Source organism: Prionailurus bengalensis, chromosome A3 (genome assembly GCF_016509475.1).
Source record: "Prionailurus bengalensis isolate Pbe53 chromosome A3, Fcat_Pben_1.1_paternal_pri, whole genome shotgun sequence".
NCBI lineage: Eukaryota > Metazoa > Chordata > Mammalia > Carnivora > Felidae > Prionailurus > Prionailurus bengalensis.
In genome coordinates, this window is record NC_057354.1 from 63,224,119 (window position 1) to 63,244,099 (window position 19,981).

At 40.5% G+C, this 19,981-nt stretch overlaps 1 protein-coding gene across 4 annotated transcripts in view; it reads right to left on the reverse strand.

Moving 5' to 3' along the window:
* Window positions 1-19,981, reverse strand: part of THADA (THADA armadillo repeat containing) — a 330,878-nt gene that overhangs the window by 175,892 nt on the left and 135,005 nt on the right. For all 4 annotated transcript variants that reach the window (XM_043603276.1, XM_043603274.1, XM_043603275.1 and 1 more), the window contains exons 27-28: window positions 8,511-8,600; window positions 6,851-6,982 (exon numbers count right to left, since the gene is read on the reverse strand). In XM_043603276.1, coding sequence (XP_043459211.1) covers window positions 6,851-6,982; window positions 8,511-8,600 — 222 coding nt within the window. The remainder of the gene's footprint in view (window positions 1-6,850; window positions 6,983-8,510; window positions 8,601-19,981) is intronic.

Here is a 19,981-nt window from a genome sequence, read left to right on the forward strand (position 1 = left end):
ATCAGAATATGATACCTATCTCTACTAAATGTCATCTTGATCATCTCAGCCTATCGATCCAGTCTTTCAAGACTCTTTTGAATCTTGTTTTTAAATTATGAACAATGTCAGACATATCAAATACAAAATAAGTATACAGAATACTATGACAATCAACCACTTGCCCAGACCTACCTTAAGAACACACTACAAATAAAATTGAGGCTCCTAGTATACACTTCCTCAAGTTTATCCCCTTCTTCCCCAGCCACATAGAAGTAATGGCCACTAGCCTGAGTTTGCGTTACGCCCATGCTTAAAGACTATTTTGAACTTTGATTCTATCACCACTTATATTTATGTTATATACAAACCTGATAAGCATGTGACCTAGTCTGTGTTCATTTAAGTAAGTAATTCAAATGTTGAATAAAGCAGCATTGCCTTCATCTATCGGACTGGCAATCCCATCGAAACAGTGAGCTGACTCAGACATGACTTATTCTTAGGGAATCCTTACTTGACCTCAGCAAACAAAGTGTAAAGCTCTTGCAAGTAATACATTGAATGACTCAGTCTAAAACAATCAATATCAATACAACTGTTTGGTCACTGATAAAGTATGCCTTTCCCCTTGTCTTTTAAAAATCCTTCTGCAAGCTCCCAGCAGAATATTCCCATCCCACATTTCACCCAAATTACTGACATGGATCTAGGCTCATAAGTACCTGAGGCTATAAGTTACCTGGGTCCAGGAATTTGCCATCAACAGGACGACAGTGCACTCTTTTTTAATCTGCTCCCCTGCATCTAGCTACAGGGCCTTCCTTCCAGTTTACTGGTTGGGACAAGCCAAAGCAGAAGTTTAAAAAGTCGGCCCTCTTCCTATCACCATCAACCCCTTCCTCTGTATAGAATTTTTCTTAAAAAGCAAACCAAAGGGACTTTTATCTGCTATTTTGTAAGTAGTATTATCCCCATTATATAGATTGACAGCCTGAAGCACACAAGGGCCTTCTTATTCATGCCATAATAATCGGGAAGGCATTTTTATAGATAGTTCTATGACTTTCAGCAAAAACAAAACAAAACAGCCAAAAACAAGAAAACACAACATCACCCTCCTTCTTCCATTCTTACCAATCCAGTCTCCTCTTGTTTAGTGCTAAACCCTGCAGCAGGTGGGTCTCCAGAGGAGTTTGCCAGATAGCAGTCAGGGAAAAGGGCTTCAGAGGCCAGGAAGGCCTCAGGTCACAGGCCCATGAGGCAGGAGAGTACCTACACAATATCTAATACTTTAATCTGATACATAAGGAAACAGAGGGTCAGAGAGGTAAAGCAAAATAAAAGTAAATGTCAGAGCTCCTACAGACTCCTCAAAGGCCAGGTAAAACACAAGACCCAGCAGACCTTCCTTTCTACAAAACCATTAACCAGTGAGATATGAAATGTGGCTCCAATACTGGAGGACTAGGAGTCCCTAAGTATTTCACAGATACACAGATCTGCTAAGACACAAAATGTCTCAATTTACAATTACTCTCATTTCTAGGTTAATAATTCAGTCTCTGTGCCCAAACCTGGGCAAGGCAGAGAAAGGTAGCAAGGAACAAAAACAAACCAAAAAACCCAGAATGGCTTCTACATGGAAAGAGGTTAAGATTTACTTGGAGAGAATAAGCACTGAGCATACAAATTATGTGATGATACAATAATGATGAATACTAGGATAAGAGGTTTAAGGAACAAATGCTATAGCCATTCAGAGAGAGAGATGAGCCAGGCTTGAAGTGAACAAAAAGGGAGGAGGGCAGGTCTTCCTTTCCAGCAGTGTTTTAGCAGCCTTCTGCCTGTTTATCTCTCTGTAAGCCAAAGTCAGCCCTCTACTTATCTACAAGGATCCTGGGAAGACAGAGCAGATAGAAATGGGCCTCCAGCCTTGAAAGGGAGTTCCCAGTATTACAATCACAAATGAAGGTAGAGGCCATCTATTGTCTACTGCAAAAACCCCAACTCTACACCAAGGAAAACCAGTTTCTTCAACTCCATAACATGGGCAAGGAGTAACATGGTAATCCTTGAATTATGTAACTTTCGAAGACCAGAAAACAAGGGTCAATATTATTTCTCAATATCACAGGCTTAAAAGGCCTAACTCTTAGTATTTGTACCTCCTACCACCCTTCTTCCCTTTTTAAGACTGGTACAATCCAAAGGTCTCATGAAATATTTTTTAAATGTATAAAACATGTATTTTCCAATTTTTTTTTTACTGTTGGCTGGGTTTTTAAATATCTCAACTACACAAGTCAGCACAGGTCCCTATAGGTGATTTCCACTGCCATGTATTTAAGATTGTATTGTTATTTGCACCTCAATATTTTTCAGAGAAAAGAATGGCATATTTCCCTGAAAAGTTATCTAAGGTGAAATGATTGGAGGAAAGACACATTGAAAGTCCTTCACAATGAAAATGAGCCCCAAATGGGGGGGGGGGGGTGTTGCAGATCCTTTTGAAAGCACCCAGAAGAATGAATAAAAGGCAGTGGAGGGGTATCTCTCATGGGTATTAATCCAATGCTGAGATGTGTTGTCAGCAATAGAAGGGGCTCTCTGTCTCAGTGGACACCCTCACACACACAGGTACACACGGGTCCAGAGAGGGGAGAGATCCTTGTCCAAGTGTTGCAGCTGGCCAGTCAGTGGCAGAACTCAGACAGAACCAGGTCTCTAAAATCCAGGGCCTTTGCTCTGTTCAGGACTCCACACTGTGGTCTAGGTTTGGGGCATACTCAGTTTCCTATAGCTTTTCAATTCAAACTTGAAACTCCTTTGTGAAAGGGAATTCAAAGGTACACATACAGAGATATTCTGGTCTGTAGAAAGCCCTAGACAAGCAGGACATATTCGGGGAGCCAGTCAGGGTCCCCTTTAAAGTATGAGTCACTCTGCTCTGTGGTATTTGAACTAAAGGGTGAATGGTCTTAAATGGAAGGCATCATATTTGCAAGGCAGAGGGCTGTGAATCTGCACCCAGCACAGCAGCAGACACATAAAATATCCTGGGTTAAAAAAAAAACAAACTTGTAAAGAAAACATTGTGATTAGCATTATCATTTCTCTTCCAAGATGATGCAACAAGCATAACTGCAACAGGCATCACTTTGAAAAACCCAAATCAGAACTTCTAAGGTTTAAGTCAACAAAGCAGATCAGCAGATACAAGCTTATACTCCCAAATGTGGGAAAAGGGACAAAAATACAAACAATACCCACAGACATCTTACAGAGAGGAAGGAAATGGCAGGTATGTATACATAAGTCAAAGGGAAATAAGCTGTCACTGGGGCTTTTAATCTTCTTATTGTGCAACTCACTTTAGCATGGTCAGAGCAACCTTTGTGGTACTCCTACTAGCTGAAGAATTTCTATTTCACTAAACGCAGACTATCCAAGAGCCTGATTAGACTCTTCCAAGTACGTAAATTAACACCGGCAATGTTACAAAAATAAAGCACTGCCTATCCACTCATGCATACATCCATCTTTTCAGCTATTATCCCAAGTCAAAATAAGCCACTCTTTACCATCACTAGTACTGCAAATATTGCCTAAAATAATAGGCAATCTTTCACTTCCTTCATGAATAATTTTCTCAGAAGTAATTTAAATCAAATGTGTACACGTTTATCAAATTCAGTATTTTTTATTAAAAAAATTTTTTTAGCGTTTATTCATTTTTGAGAGACAGAGTATGAGCAGTAGAGGGGCAGAGAGAGAGGGAGACACAGAATCCAAAGCAGGCTCCAGGCTCTGAGCTGTCAGCACAGAGCCCAATGGGGGTCCAAACTCACGAACTGTGAGATCATGACCCGAGCTGAAGTTGGACACTTAACCAGCTGAGCCACCCAGGCACCCCTAAGTTCACTATTTGCTAAAAATCTGTTTTTGGCTCATCTGCCCAGAGTGATTGTGAACATTTTAGGGTAGCATGGGGTTGCCCCTGTACTAGGTTGATGAAACCCCAAACTGGAGTTTTGACTGAACTCCAAGTCTAGGATCCTTCCACTTTATCACAAAAGATGGTCAAGAAAGTTAAGCCAGCTTCTCCATACCTGGTCACAGACCAACCCTGCTACCTCCGGCAATGATCTTGCAGATGTGAGCCTGAGAGAAAGGCTGCATCTGATCAAGCCATCCTCACCAGTGCTAGTGGGGACATGACTTCTGCATTCTAAAAACAGCCTACACTCAGATCCACCAACTCCGGATCTTCCTCCCTCCTCCTCCCTCCTAACTGTGCCTCCTCCCTCCTAATTGCCCAATCACTTACTCAGTGTAGCCACTACTCTTGGCTACACAAAAGGGAGCTGGTTATTTTGGTGTAATAGAAAGAGTACACCCAACACTCTTGACAGCCCTATGTTCTTGGGTTCATATCTAGCTCTGTACCTGACTTGCTCTCTGAACCTCAATTTCCTCAACAGGAAAGTGGGGGTGATAACACCTCCTCTCAGAGTCATTGTAAGCAAAACGCCCAGTTCGGTGCCTGGCAAATAGTCAAGGTTCAACAGACGTTGGTGTACTTCCTGCTAACCTCTCTTGCTCAGAATACTCTTTTGCTTGTTTTCTGCATTCCTGGGTCAAAATCTACTTCTCATAAACCTTCTGAATAGCCTAATCAAGTACCAAGTATGAGCCGACTACTGTCTAGTTTATTAAAATTGTGTGTGCAGGGGTAGGGGAGGGGTTCTGATAATGTTTAATGTTTAATATCCCAAATTTAATCTTGGTACTCAAAGCGTGATCTATAGACTAACAGCATCAGCATTACCTGGAAGTCTGTTTGAAAGGTAGACCCTCGGGACCCACTCCAGACCTAGCGAACCAGAATTTATGAGATTCCTAAGTGATAGGTTACCTCTTAAAGTTTGAGAAAACTGCTCTATACCACAAATGGACATTCATTCAATAAATCAGAGCCTATTGATTCTCTAAGGAATCAATTGTGGCACTCATGCTATTTGGTGGCACTCGATGAATCTTTATTTGGGTAGAAAGCAACCGTTGACCAAAGCATTTTCCCTGGAAGGGCAGTAAAATGGATACTTTGTGCCTTTTGAGTTAAAAAAAACGATACATTAGGGCTCCTGGGTGGTTCAGTCAGTCAAGCGTCTGACTCTTAATTTCGGCTCAGGTCATGATCTATCGGTTAGTGAGTTCGAGCCCCATGTCGGGTTCTCTGCTGAGAGCATGGAGCCTGCTTAGGATTCTCTCTCTTCCTCTGCTCTCCCCATCCTCTCTCTCAAAATAAACATAACAGAAATAAAAATAAACTAAAAACGATACACTGAGGACACTGGCTTTACGGCAATATTTAAATTATATTAATGTGATCTTTGTTATATAATAAGTGCTTGGAATATAATAAGATGAGCATTCTGATTATACTAATAAATATACTGAAATATACTGATTATACTAACAAATAGCAGGAAGGATACTTTCAAAGTAGTAATTTCTGGTTTCTAGGATGCAACACATAACACTGGTTAGTGATGAGCTTCCATAAATTGAACGTCCTCAACACAGGATGACAAAGTTCTAAGGCACGTCTTTCTTTCTAATGGACGCTGTGATTCTGACCATGTGCCTTTCTCCCCCGCCCCATCAACCTGCTGAAACATTTTTCAGTTCTTTCCAGTTATGTGTGAAAGTACAATTTTTAAATGCTCCTGAAAGTAAAAAATTTACGACCCAAATTCCTAAAATGAATCACCAAAATGCTGGATCCAAGAGACTGGTACTTTGTGTATCAGGAAACAAAAACCAATCTGAGTGAGTCATCTCTGTGATCAGAGATAACAACACAGCCACAGCCAGAGCTTGGCGCAAACAAATGGCTACAGCAATCGTATGCCAGCATCTCGTGTTTAATGGTTTCTCACATTAGAACGCATCAGTCAGCTCTGTGAAACCAGGAAGTGGAACCCAGGATGCCACATAAATAACAAACACATTCTCCTGAGTTTGGTGTACCTTACCATTCAGCTCTAAGTCTATTTCCATTTTGGTAGATAAATAAAAATGAAAGTGTTATTTTATCAAGAGGCAAACAGAAAGGTAAAAGCTAAGTAATATGACTGTGCTTCTGAAATGTTTCATAAGAAAATTTCAATACTTTTTTGGAAGCCTATTTCTTGATGCCTTTGATCGAAAATGAAAAAGGTGATAAGAAGTTGGCAATGCCTCAAAAACTCTAACAGAGAAAGGGGTAATAGGCTCTAGAAGTAGGAAAGCCTGCTGTCATCTGATTCCATGTATAATCCACATGCATGGCTCTTTCTCAGGTGCCCCAAGCTTGAAAGAGAAGTTGAGCAGGAAATGAATTTGTGCCACGCAGCACTGCCCTCTAGATGCTACCCCTCGCACCCACTAGCAAACTCCTCTGGAGTGAAGAGACAAATGTTCTCTTCAACACCTGAACAGGGGATATAACACCAGGACCGAGCCTGCCCCATGCTGGCCAGGCTCAACACAGGGCTTACTGCAAATACCCAGGCTATGGTTTTCAAAAGCGGGTATCTCCGATCACATCCGTTAGCAAGCAGAGTGCCAAGGAAACATTACTTAAACAGTGGATATGGGCTTCTGCACCCAAGACAGAGGCACCTTCCTCTGAAACATTGGAGACCACCTGGGGGCAATGGCAATAACCCTCAGGCCCCTGCTTTGAAAAGACACCTCCCCCACCAAAGTAAAAAAAAAAAAAAAAAAAAAAAAAAATCTATAGTTTCTGAAATAAGAACAAGCTATAATACCCCATAAGGCCCCCATACCCACCCCATTATTTCCAGGAAACACATGCTACCTCATAATGAAGGGAATGAAAGGTGCCATGCTGAGAGCAGAATAGGTGCCGTCCATCGGGGAAGGGTAGAGTCTCCCCAACACCAGCAGTAAGAGAAACATGCTTGGATGACGGTTTAGTTCTCCTGCATCACTGAAAAAAATTATTGTACATAAAATATTTAAAATTTAAGAGGTGCAGTACTTTCTTCAAACATTTTTCTCATTAAATAATTCTGAATATCAAGTGAGACTCTCTATGATCAGAAGATAGCTTTCCTTCTTTTCCCTCCGTTTACCTCATGTTTTCCTAATGTGCAAATAAGGAAGAGCTACCGGCAAAGCCATGGTTTGGGCTTTTGCACACGACTCTTCTCAAAGCTAACTGTTAATTTGCGTCTGTGTTTTGATTTGAGCTGTGCATACAGTAGAGAGGTGGCTGTTCCAGAATATGCAATGTGAAACGTTCAACAGCCAAATGTACTTATGAAAGCTTGAACAGTCACTTACTGGGGCCAGAAAAGCCTGTCTGTACAAATTACTCATGTGAGGAAATGTATCATAAACAGAAGTAAAATTCATTGATGTTACTTTGCTTTCCCATTACGGATAATTAGTATGAATTCATATCAAGTGCAAACACTGCTAGAAGAATAAAAAAGCCCATGTTCTAAGATGTCCATTCTAACAATTCCACCATCAGTACAGAATGTGATTGAAAGCACAATGGTAAACTTTGCTATCTGCCCTGATCGGACTGGAAGCCCTCTGAATGGCTTTATTTTATGTTTCCAGGGTCACTGGCCACCTTTGCTCAGGTGGGCTGGTACCATTTCTGATCACAGGTGACCAGATTAGTCAGCTATTTGCTTAAGGTCACAATGGTCAACTGTAGCAGGCCAGTAAGAAAAAAATGGCAGGTGTTTGTGACAGCAAACTCAGTACGTAAACACACAGATTTTTATTTTTTTTAACTTTTTTTTTAATTTTTAAGTTTATTTATTTATTTTGAGAGAGAGAGAAAGAGAGAGAGAAACAGAGAGCACGAGCAGGGGAGGGGCAGAGAGAGAGGGAGACAGAATCTGAAGCAGGCTCCAGGCTCTGAGTTGCCAGCACAGAGCCCGATGTGGGGCTTGAACCCACCAACGGTGAGATCATGACCCAAGCCAAAGTCGGACACTTAACTAACTGAGCCACCCAGGCACCCCACCCCCCTTTTTGATAGTACCATCCTGCCCGATGTGAAGGGGCATCTCACTGAGGTTTTGGTTTGCATTTCCCAGATAACCAGTGATGCTGAACATCTTTCCATGTGTTTATTGGCCATTTGTAAACACATAGATTTTTAAATATCATGGGAAGAAAATGATTTCTAGAAGAAATCACCATGTGCTTCTAAGAAGCTGGTTCCTGAAAAAACAGTATTACATTTGATAAGACAATATAAAACAGGATTTTAAAAATGTAAAATATAGTATAAAAACAGTATTTTATACAACTTTTCAGGTACAGGAGTACTGTAGAGAATCTGGCAACATGATGTAATAAAGAAGTAGTTTTAAAAAACCCAGCTATGTTACAAGGAAGGAGGGGATTAAAAACTGTTGCCTGGAGGGAAAAAATCTCGATGAATGAAGTAATTCACTTCCTTGATCTTACTGTGTCCCACCCTATTCTCTTACCTGTCCACAGTATTAGCTACAGCTTCCAACTGCTGGAGAAGAAAAGGATAGAGTTCTGGGAAACGAGAAAAAAATTCGCTTCCTGTCATTCTGTAGAGGGAAGAAAAAAAAAAATTACTATCATTTATTTCCTCTGATTTAATGATAAAGCTTTTTTATTCTATTTAAAGAAAGATAACCAAGATCATGCACGTGAATATTTAATGAAACAAAAGTTAAGAACAAAACCTTACCTTAAGAATTTAACAATCAAACAAAACATTTAATTTTGATTTTGGAAGTGCTCTTAACACATGGACTTTTCTCTCAAAATTTACGATTATGTATATTCACAAATATTTGATATTAAATTCTGTTGGGGAAGAAATAGGTAATTTGTGCAAATGCTGTTTCCACAACTGATGTGGACTATGAATAGAGTCAACACCTGGTTGGCTGAGGTTGACTTGACTTCCATAATAAGGACAGATCTAGAACAGGTTTCTCCAAGCTGGCACCGGTGACATTTTGGACCAGACAATTTTTTGTTGTGGGGTACTGTCATGTGACGGTAGCATGTTTAGCAGCCTCCATGGCTTTTTTTTTTTTTTTTAATTTTTTTTTTTTCAACATTTATTTATTTTTGGGACAGAGAGAGACAGAGCATGAACGGGGGAGGGGCAGAGAGAGAGGGAGACACAGAATCGGAAACAGGCTCCAGGCTCTGAGCCATCAGCCCAGAGCCTGACGCGGGGCTCGAACTCACAGACCGCGAGATCGTGACCTGAGCTGAAGTCGGACGCTTAACCGACTGTGCCACCCAGGCGCCCCCAGCCTCCATGGCTTCTACCCACCAAATACCAGTAATACAATACCGCCTCACCCCCGCCCAGTTATGACAATCAGAAATGTCTCTGGACAATGTGAAATGTATCCTGAGGGGCAAAATGGTCCCCAGTTGAAAACCACTGGTCCGGAGTATGGGTATCAGAAGCACAGACTTGGCGTGTATGGTTCTGGATACCCAATCCCAGCTGACTCCTGTGAGGATTACCTTTCCATCTTTATACTCTTGAATTCTGACAAGATCATTCAATCGGGTTTCACAAATGCTTATACTCATGTAACCCACACTCCTATGAAGACTCATAAAATTTCCATCATCTCAGAAAGTTAGCTTGTGCCCTCTCCCAGTCAACTCTCAATACCCAAAACAACCAATGATTTGATTTCTATTACAATTTGGTTTTGTCTATTCTAGAATTTTGTATAAATGTAGTAATACACAACCTAAGTTTTTTGCGTCTGAGGCCTTTTTCAGTCAGCATAAAGTTTATCCATGGTATTTGATGCAACAATAGTATGATTCTTTTTTTGTTGAGTAGTATTCCGTTGTATGAATATACAGGTTTGTTTACCAATTCTCCTCTCAACAGAAATGGGCTATTTCCATTTGTAGGCTATTATGAATAAAGCTGCTAGGAACATTCTTATACAAGGCTTTTGTCAACATCTGTTTTCATTTCCCTTGAATAAATATCTGAAAATAAAATTTCAGCATATCTAACATTCTAGGAAACTGACAGTTTTCCAAAATAATTATAGCATTTATATTCCCATCAACAATAAACAAGAGTTCTAATGACCCTACATCCTTTCCAACTTTTGCTGTTGTCTTTCTTTTTTTTCACATTAGCCATCCTAGTCGGTATATAGTGGAATATCCCTGAGACTTTGACTTACATTTCCTTGATGACTAATGATGATACTGAACACTCTTTATGTGCTTTGGCTATTGATATGGTCTTTTGTCAAGTATCCAAGATTTTTGTCTATTTTTATATTAGGATGCTTGTTTCTTTTGCCATACATGTACTTTTTACATGTACTTTTTCTTAGTTTGTGGCTTGCCAATTTATTTTAATAATGTCTTTTGATGAGTAGAAGTTTTCAGACCAATAACTGAATCAATTTTTTTCTTTTATGATTCATGCTTTCTATGGCTTAAGGAATCTTTGCCTATCCCAATATCACAAAGATATTCCGTTTTCCTCTAAACGTTTTATACTTTTAGCTTTTATCTTGAGGTCCATGATCCATCTTAAATTAACTTTTGTGTATGGTGTGAGGTACAGGCAGATTCTCTTTTTCTCTTTTTCAGATTTATTTTTTTTTATAGTTGACATACAATGTTACACTAGTTTCAGATGCAAAATTCTTTTTCTTTTCTTTTTTTAAATTTTTTTTTCAACGTTTATTTATTTTTGGGACAGAAAGAGACAGAGAATGAACGGGGGAGGGGCAGAGAGAGAGGGAGACACAGAATCGGAAACAGGCTCCAGGCTCTGAGCCATCAGCCCAGAGCCTGACGCGGGGCTCGAACTCCCGGACCGCGAGATCGTGACCTGGCTGAAGTCGGACGCTCAACCGACTGCGCCACCCAGGCGCCCCAACAAAATTCTTTTTCTTCTACATTGGTGTATCATAATTTTAATAGGGAGATGCCGTAAGAAAAGATACAGGCCTTAAATAGGAGAGATGCACCAAGTTCATGAACAAGAAGATTCAATATTTAAAAAAAAAAAAAAGATTCAATATTATAAGGAGGAAATTCTCACCAAATTCAATGTAATTCCAATAAAAATAATAATTGTGCATGAGTATGTGTGTAACTGGACAAGCAGGTTTTAAAATGTATATAGATGCATCAAGGGCCAGTGGTTGCAAAGATAATCTTGAAGAGCAAGGAGGGAGGACTCACCTAACCAAGTAGTGAGAAATATTATAAAACTTTAGTAATCAGGACACTGTGGTGACAAGTAGGCCCCAAATCAGAATCGAGAGCACGGGAGCAGACACGCATATGCACGAGAACTTGACTTCTGAAAGGGCTGGTGCCACAGATGGTGGTACTGTAAAGATCACCAGGGCTCTGACAACCAAGTATCCACACAGACAAGATTAAAACTGGATCCCAACCTCCCACTACATACAGAATTAAATCCTTGCGAATTCAAAACTTAAAAGGCAAAACTGCCAAACCCATTAAGAAAACTGTAGAGAATAGAATTTATTAAACAAGACCCAAAAGCATCAACTAGTAGGAAAAATTTCTATATTCAACTGCATCAGTTAATAGTTTTTAAAATTTTTACACCAAAAAAAGAAAAAAAAGCACAAATAAAAACACAAAATAACTCATGTACAAAGCACTTTTGACAGAGGAGTAGTATCAAACATTATGGAATAAAAGAGACTAAGAGACTTAGCTGACTTTTGAGGCCAAAAAAAGACTAAACACAACTTGTGGCCTTTGTTTGGATCGTGATTCTAGCAAACCAATTATAAAAAGACATTTCTCTTTTTTTTCTTTTATTTTTTTTTTAATGTTTATTTACTTTTGAGAGAGAGACAGAACGTGAGCTGGGGTAAGGGTAGAGAGAGAGGGAGACAGAATCTGAAGCAGACTCTAGGCTTAGAGCTGGGAGCACAGAGCCTGATGTGTGGCTCGAACTCATGGACTGTGAGATCATGACCTGAGGTAAAGTCGGCTGCTTAACCAACTGAGCCACCCAGGCACCCCATAAAAAGACATTGCTAAGACAATTAGCAAAAGTTGAAGATCAAGGAATTATTAACTTTGTCAGATATGATAATAGTATGGTGGTATTTCTTTTTATTTTTTATTTTTTTTTCAATGTTTATTTATTTATTTTTTGGGGGGACAGAGAGAGACAGAGCATGAACGGGGGAGGGGCAGAGAGAGAGGGAGACACAGAATCAGAAGCAGGCTCCAGGCTCCGAGCCATCAGCCCGGAGCCTGACGCGGGGCTCGAACTCACGGACCGCGAGATCGTGACCTGGCTGAAGTCGGACGCTTAACGGACAGCGCCACCCAGGCGCCCCGGTATTTCTTTTTAAACTCTTATCAAATCAGTCATGCATCCTGAAGTATTTACAGGAAAAAAAAAATGACACAATGTCTGTGACCTCCTTCTCAGGACAAGAAATGGACAAATTAAGATTGTCACAATGTTGGGAGCGCCTGGGTGGCTCAGTCGGTTGAGCGGCCGACTTCGGCTCAGGTCATGATCTCGCGGTCCGTGAGTTCGAGCCCCGCGTCGGGCTCTGTGCTGACAGCTCAGAGCCTGGAGCCTGTTTCAGATTCTGTGTCTCCCTCTTTCTCTGACCCTCCCCTGTTCATGCTCTGTCTCTGTCTCAAAAATAAATAAAACGTTAAAAAAAAAATTAAAAAAAAAAAAAAAGATTGGCACAATGTTGATAAGCGTTGAAGTTAAGTGCTGGATGTGCAGGGGTTAGTTAAACTATTCTCTTCTTTTTAAATATTTTAAAAATTCCCATAATAAAAAGGTTTTAAGATGATGGAAGTAAACATTTTATTTGCCAAGCCACAAATGGAGAAAAAATGTGTAATGCATGTAACCGAGAGTTATATAGTTAGTATTAGACTATGTGAAGAACTCCAGTGAAACCAGTAAGTTAAAAGACAAACAACTCAATATAAAAATGGTAAAACCTGTTAAAACATAATTCAGAGAAAATAAACATTAGTGGCCAATAAACATAAGATGCTCAATCATACTGAGCAATTGGCAAAGATTGAAAAATCCAATATCAAGTATTGGAACTCTTAGACACTGTTGATGGAAACAAAAATTACTACAACAATTTTAAGAATAATCTGGCATTTTCTTGGAAGCCACGGATGTGTTTAGCCAGTGATTCACAAATGCTATTTCTAGGTAAATGGCCTAATAAACTCTTGGACATGGGCACCAGAAGGCTCGTACAGCATATGCATAGCAGCCATATGTCTATCAATAGCAGAGTGATTAACTGTACACTCACACAATGGGTTACTGTAGAGCAGTAAATCTCAATGAACTACAGATGTATCAACAGATGTATCTCAGGAACATAACGTTAAGTGAAAAGAGCAAGTTAAAGAAGAATACAAGCAATATAATCCTTCTATGCAGTTTACAAGAAAGCACTAAATAATACATTGCTTAGAGAAATAAATTTAAGTGATTAAAAAAAATGAAAAGCAAAGAAGTAAGTAAAATAAAATTGGCAAAAGTAATCAATCACTTCTCCAAGGGGGAAAAGAAAGGAGATGGAATTAGGAAGGAATATATAAGGGGCTTCAAAAGAAATGCTCCATTACTTATACCCCTAAAAGTGTTTGTTGCATAGTTACTTACTCTTTATAGCTTATACACACTATATAAATTTTCTTTTGTACCTATTTCACATTCAGTAAAACCAATTTTTTTATAAAGAAGAGAAAGTCTTTACTCCCTTCCAAATTATAGATCATTTATTGGACATCTGTGCAAAAATATGCTCACTTTTTTTAATTAGATATTTTTGTGGAAAAAAATAATAAACACAAATGTTAAAAAAAAAAAAAACCCACAGACACACTAGACCCCTCAGTGTCCCTCCTCACAGACAACTATGCAAAAGCATCTCTGCTTTCCTTTTAAAAAATTTGTTTATACAAGTACCTACTTTCAGTTTAGCCCTTTTCCCCCCAGCAAATATGCATATTATACATACAGTCATGCCCCTTGATTTTTTTTTTTCATTTAAACTCTACCTGAGAAATCATTCAATATCAGGCACACTGTTCTATTTCTTTCCATTCAATGGCTGCAGAGTAATCCATTGTATGTTGACTGTAATTGATTTCAAACCTGAATGATAGGCTTTTTGGTTGTGAAGTTACTTTTACAAACAATGACATGTAAATTTCCTTGTTAATAAATTGCAAACCTGGGGTTTGCAGGGTCAGTGTTTTATACAGGGAGACCACAAAAACATTCCGCTACAGGCCACTGTTACATTCTATAGTACCTCTAAGCAAAACTGGTCAGGAAACTCCTCAGTTTCCATTTTTAGTGGTCACTTAAAACTTTATATGAATTAAATATTGAAATCCCTGCATACACTAGCCCATACAGAATCTCTCCATCTATACCACAAGGCCTGGTGGATATGTCTTCTTGAGGAATCAATATTTCCAGGGGAGTAAGCCACTCCTTAATGGTCTGATATCTCTTGGTTGTGTCAGAAAGAGAAGTATTCTCATGTAAGCAGACCATATGATTGCATCACCATGATCTAGAAATTGCCTTCGTAAATAACTGGCTCTGCTGACCACAAATACTGCCAGAGAAAAGGGTCGTGGAGCTACTATTCTCAAACTATAGTCATTGTTTTCATTGAATTAAAACTAATTGTTCCAAACAGCAAATTACCTCATTCAGTTACCTTAGCAGGTATTTATCAACTTGTCTATGTTGCAGAATATATGAAGAAGGTACGTTATTCAAAGTTAAACATTTGGTGAATGTTTTAAGTAACGGTTTTGTTCTTAATAACTTGCTGGGTTTTGACTACATCTTTAGAAAAATATTCTGTTTAAAATTATTGCGCCATGCTTGATGATGTAGGACTCTGAAGCACCAATTGTGCATCTGACAGGGTTTAAGAAAAACTGAAATTATTTTCTAAGGAGAATTCTGACCTTGCTCAGGTACTCTGAGCACATAGGAATTGCTTTCTATTCTAGCATTCTCAGACTTCTCGAAACTTGTTAAGAAAATGTCAACTCTATTTCTGACCAGGGCTCCAATTCACTGCAAATGCAGAAGAGTTGAGTACTCACCGGGTTAGCATCATCTCAAGTCTGCATCAGCCAAGGGCTACTAAAGAGTTGGCTAAATGTGTACAGAGTGCTGCCTGAAGGATATGCGATATTAACAATTCTCATGTATTATAAAACAGAGCCTCAAGAGGTATGGTGTAGGAGGATATCAGAATTGTCTAAGGGGCTAATTTAAACTTCACTCACTACTGATTCTCAACTACACAAAACGCCTACAGTTCATGGGCACCTCATAGGTTTTGCGCTGCCTGTAACCTATAGCTTTATTTTAAAAGGCCCAAATCACGAGACTATTTCAGTTCATATGTGAATCCAGGAACATGTGAGTCTTACCTCTCATTTCTACTTCATCAAACCTGTAGTATGATCATATTTTTCTCAGGAAAGTAGCAAATATTTTAAGTACCTACACACTTCATGTTAAGCACTGTGCTAGGTCCTATGGAAGATAGTAACAATATGAGATAGTCACTGCTCTTGGGGCTTAAGATCTGGTTAGGAAGACAAGACACATGCATAGACTACAACTAACAAGGTAGGGCAAGGCAGTTTAAGGGTCAAATAACTGAAGCTTACAGTAACAGTGGAGTTGGGAAAGATATCACTGGGAGCCGGAGAGGTTAGGGAATGGTTTGTGGGAAACGTGGAAACCAAGACGAGTCCTGAAAAATTGGTAAGAATGGATTAAAACAGAGAGAAAACAGTATGGAGAGGGTGGGTAAGTACAGAATCCCACTGGGTAGATACACTGGCTGGATGAATCGAGGAATTCAATGACATGTGAAGGTAGAAAAGACAGGATGGCATACAAGTTTTTAGAAATGTTAACGCCAGACTAAGCAGCTTTGCCTGTGTCTTAGAGGCATCGAAAGTTTCTGAACAGCAGAGAGATATGTCAAGAGAAGACAGGCTGGACTAGAGAGAGGGTAGAACACGGTGACCCAATGGACCCACTGGACATTCACTGAATGTATCTTTTCACCTCAACCAGAGCATAAATATCTATAGGTAAGAGACCATATTCATATCTCCTTGCATCGCTCTTCATACAAACCACAATTCTACGTAAACACTGGATGACTGGTAAATATTCTGGCCATGAATGAGTAAGTCGTATTAGCCAGAGAAGAAAAACATTCTAATATAGATGCCCTCAAACCTATGCGTTATGCATTTTTTCTTTTCTCTGGGACTGATACCCACCCAACTGACACCTAACTACCCAACCAACTTCAACACAATTTATCCTAATCAAGGAGAAAAGGAATTATTACTAAGATGGCAACAAATTAAAAATTTCTTAAAGTGAATCACTAGCTGTATCTAAGGACATTCAAAATCATGATCTGAATTAATAAACTGAGTATCCTGCCAGGGCTTGAAATTTCTGAAACACAAATATATAAAGCTTGTCTCACTCATTTGCAAACAGTTCAATTCTAGTTCACCCATATAAGAAAACAGGCTGATAGGTCATCTCCACAAATATAGCAAGGCCTGGGGGTAAATTCTCCAGTGACAGGCATTTTCAAACCTGTTCATCTCTGTGGCCAGAAACTAGCCTGGCAACTTTATGGAAACAAAAGAAGCAATGACCAAAAAGGAAAAACAGAATCTCTGTAAATTCAAGCTTCTAGGAAGACAAAAGGAGACCACCAAACACCAAAAACAGACAGACAAAGGTGAAAACAAAAAAGCTGGGATAGAGAGTAAGAAGAAAGCAGCTTTAACCTTGGGACTGTCAGACTCTACAAAAGGGGAGTTATTCCCCATCTCGTCAGGTAAGAACTATGCAGGCACGACCCCTGAGAGGCCCTTGGGGAAACACAGGAGCTCCTTGAGGGAATCCACTTGCCCAGCACCAGGAATAAGGTGCCAAGAACACAGAGTGGTTGTGAGCTGCCCCAGGGCACTGCTCCTCCGATTCACTGAGTGGTAGGCTCTCCCTGAGTGGTAGGCTCTCCCAGAGCCCAGCCCGGACTATGAACAAAGCAGGCAGGCAACAGAGGTTTACTGAATGAATGAAAATGCCTGCCCAGCACTGTTTTGTTTTATTTTAAAAGCTTTTTAAAAATTAGTCTAGCCCTACTTGTTCATCGGGGAAAAATTAGATGGTAAAGGGTAATGCAAAGAAAAATCTGAAAACCACCACAAACTCACCACTCAAATATAGCTGCTGGTCTGTTCTGTTGTCTGTCCACCTACACCTTTCTCCTCCTCATACATTCTTCTATAATCTGCTTTTTACACTCAACACTGTTTCAACAACACTGTTCCATGTCAGTATGAACCCATCTGAATATAGTAGCCTCAGTGTGGTATACTCTCTGTGCTTTTCCTACGTTCGAACATACATCTTGGGCACTGACCCAGACACCGGCCCAGAACAACTCGTCCCCATCCTGGTAAGCCACATGTGGAAGGCACTCCTGACTCCAGCTACCTTCGGAGCTTCCCTTGGCCTGCGCATTCCACATCCAATTTTGGTAATGCCAAGGGTCTAGTTTTTGAGAGCCTCTGAGCTTTCGCTGTTTTGGCGGGCTTTGAATCCCCCCTGCCATCTAACAGCCACGGAAAATCTCAGTTGAATCAAGCTTCTCTATCTCTTAGAGACCCTGTCCTAAGATCTGCCACACGTACGGAAGTTGAAATGCCAGAAACACATGCTTCTGAGCTTAACAAAAGCATCCTGATAAAAATGATGATGCAATGAAAAGAAGAATTTGGTGAAATGTGCTACAAGTAAAACAGAGCTATCTCCATCCCCTAATTCCTACATACAGATCCCCTATCATTCTGAATCATCTCAGGAACAGGGATCAAGAGAGTAATGTGCAAAGGTATAAGGAGAGAAAGCTTGCAAAGGCAAGCAAAAACATGCAGAATAAGGAACTCCATAGTAAACAGCAGCAAAGGCATAGCTTGTGCCTGGTTTTTAAAAAAACAGGACTTATTCACAGGCCATGGAGTAAACACCATAAACCTGGTTTCATTAGATGAAAACAAACGCTGAAGGCAAAAGCCTGGTGGTTTTCAGTCGGTTTTTCAAATGGGAACCCAATAAACTATTAAAACCTAGCTACTCCCCAGATTCTGGCCTATAAAACCACTCTAGAAGAGAGAAAGCAGCTCAGGGCCTGTGTCTCCTTGCCACAGTGATTGCTGATAAAAAGAACAAGCGCATCTTAAGAAAAACAGTACCCCCAAATGGAAACAAACCTACAAAGAAGACAAAGCACACACACATTTCAAAGGATGGGCAAATGCAAACTAATAAAACAGAAACAGCTAATAAAGAAGAAATCTGGGCTCGGAACCCTACCAGGAGGACCATCCATCTCTGACTCTGTTCCTAGAATCCTCTCTCCGCCACTGAGCGGGCCTGACACCACCATTTCTCCTTCGAGTAGGGGTCATTTAAACAGAATGAGTGATTGGACCGAACAGATGTCAGAGGCCCCAAGGTCAGAATCTCACACCCAGCAAGCACTTGTGATCCTTGCCATGGTTCCACCAGGAAGTCCTGTTACTAAATTTCAGGCAAACCATGACGGAAATTAAAGGAAAGGCATCTTCTTCAGGGCCTCTGCTCTGAGTGCACAGACTCTGACCAGGTCTCCTGCCAATCTCATGTCTCTTCCTATCCTCTGTAGATAGCCATGAAATGCTTGGACTTCTTGAATGTTTCCCTAATCCTTCCCTTCGGGAGCTGCTTTCCAGGTGGAGAATCTCCTTAAGCCCAAAGTCAGCCATCACTATACTATACACACGGAGGGAAGTGGAAGAGCCCTGCCGTTCTCCTTGTAGGAATCCCTGGCCCGGTGGTGGACCTAAAAATACATTGCTACCCATCACACAGCCAGATGATCAGTAAACACGCATCTCCTGAATTCCTCGTGTGTGCAAGGTCCCATCTGGGCAGCTTACACGGATTTTTTTTTTTACACTAGAAATTTTTTTCTTGGGAAATGCTCTTTTTTTTTTTTAATTTTTTTTTTTAAATTTTTTTTTCAACGTTTATTTATTTTTGGGATAGAGAGAGACAGAGCATGAACGGGGGAGGGGCAGAGACAGAGGGAGACACAGAATCGGAAACAGGCTCCAGGCTCTGAGCCATCAGCCCAGAGCCTGACGCGGGGCTCGAACTCACAGAGCGCGAGATCGTGACCTGGCTGAAGTCGGACGCTTAACCGACTGCGCCACCCAGGCGCCCCAGGGAAATGCTCTTTTTTAAATCCCATCATCTATAAAATCTCAGAATCGGTCCACCTTCAACAACTAATTTGATAGTCACTTTCTAAACAGTTTGTGATAGACTGTTCACAAAGATGGCCAGCGATAATTCCTACTACCCGCACTACATGTACATGCCTCCCTCCCTTCAAGAGGTAGGGCCTATTTCCTCTCCCTGTGACTCTAGACTAGAACAACTCAACAGAGGGCAGCGGAGGTGATGCTGTACCAGTTCCGCCTCAAGCTTCAAGAGGTACACCAGCTTCTGCAGTCACCGTCTTGAAGACTTGACTTCTGTGCTACCCACACCTCCCCCTGCCCGGTCATTTACCCCCCAGCTGAGGTTCCAGACGTGTGAATGGGAAACCATCTGGGTTCCTCCAGTCCCAGCTGAGGTCTCAGAGAATGCAGTCACCTGAGTGATCCAACGTGACACCACATGGTGAAGCTCAACCAGCCGAACCCAGCCAAAACCACCGAACCGTGAGAAATGATGAGCTGTACTTGAGTCCACTATATTTCGGGGTGTTTGTTATGCAGCAACAGGTTACTAAAACACAGGACT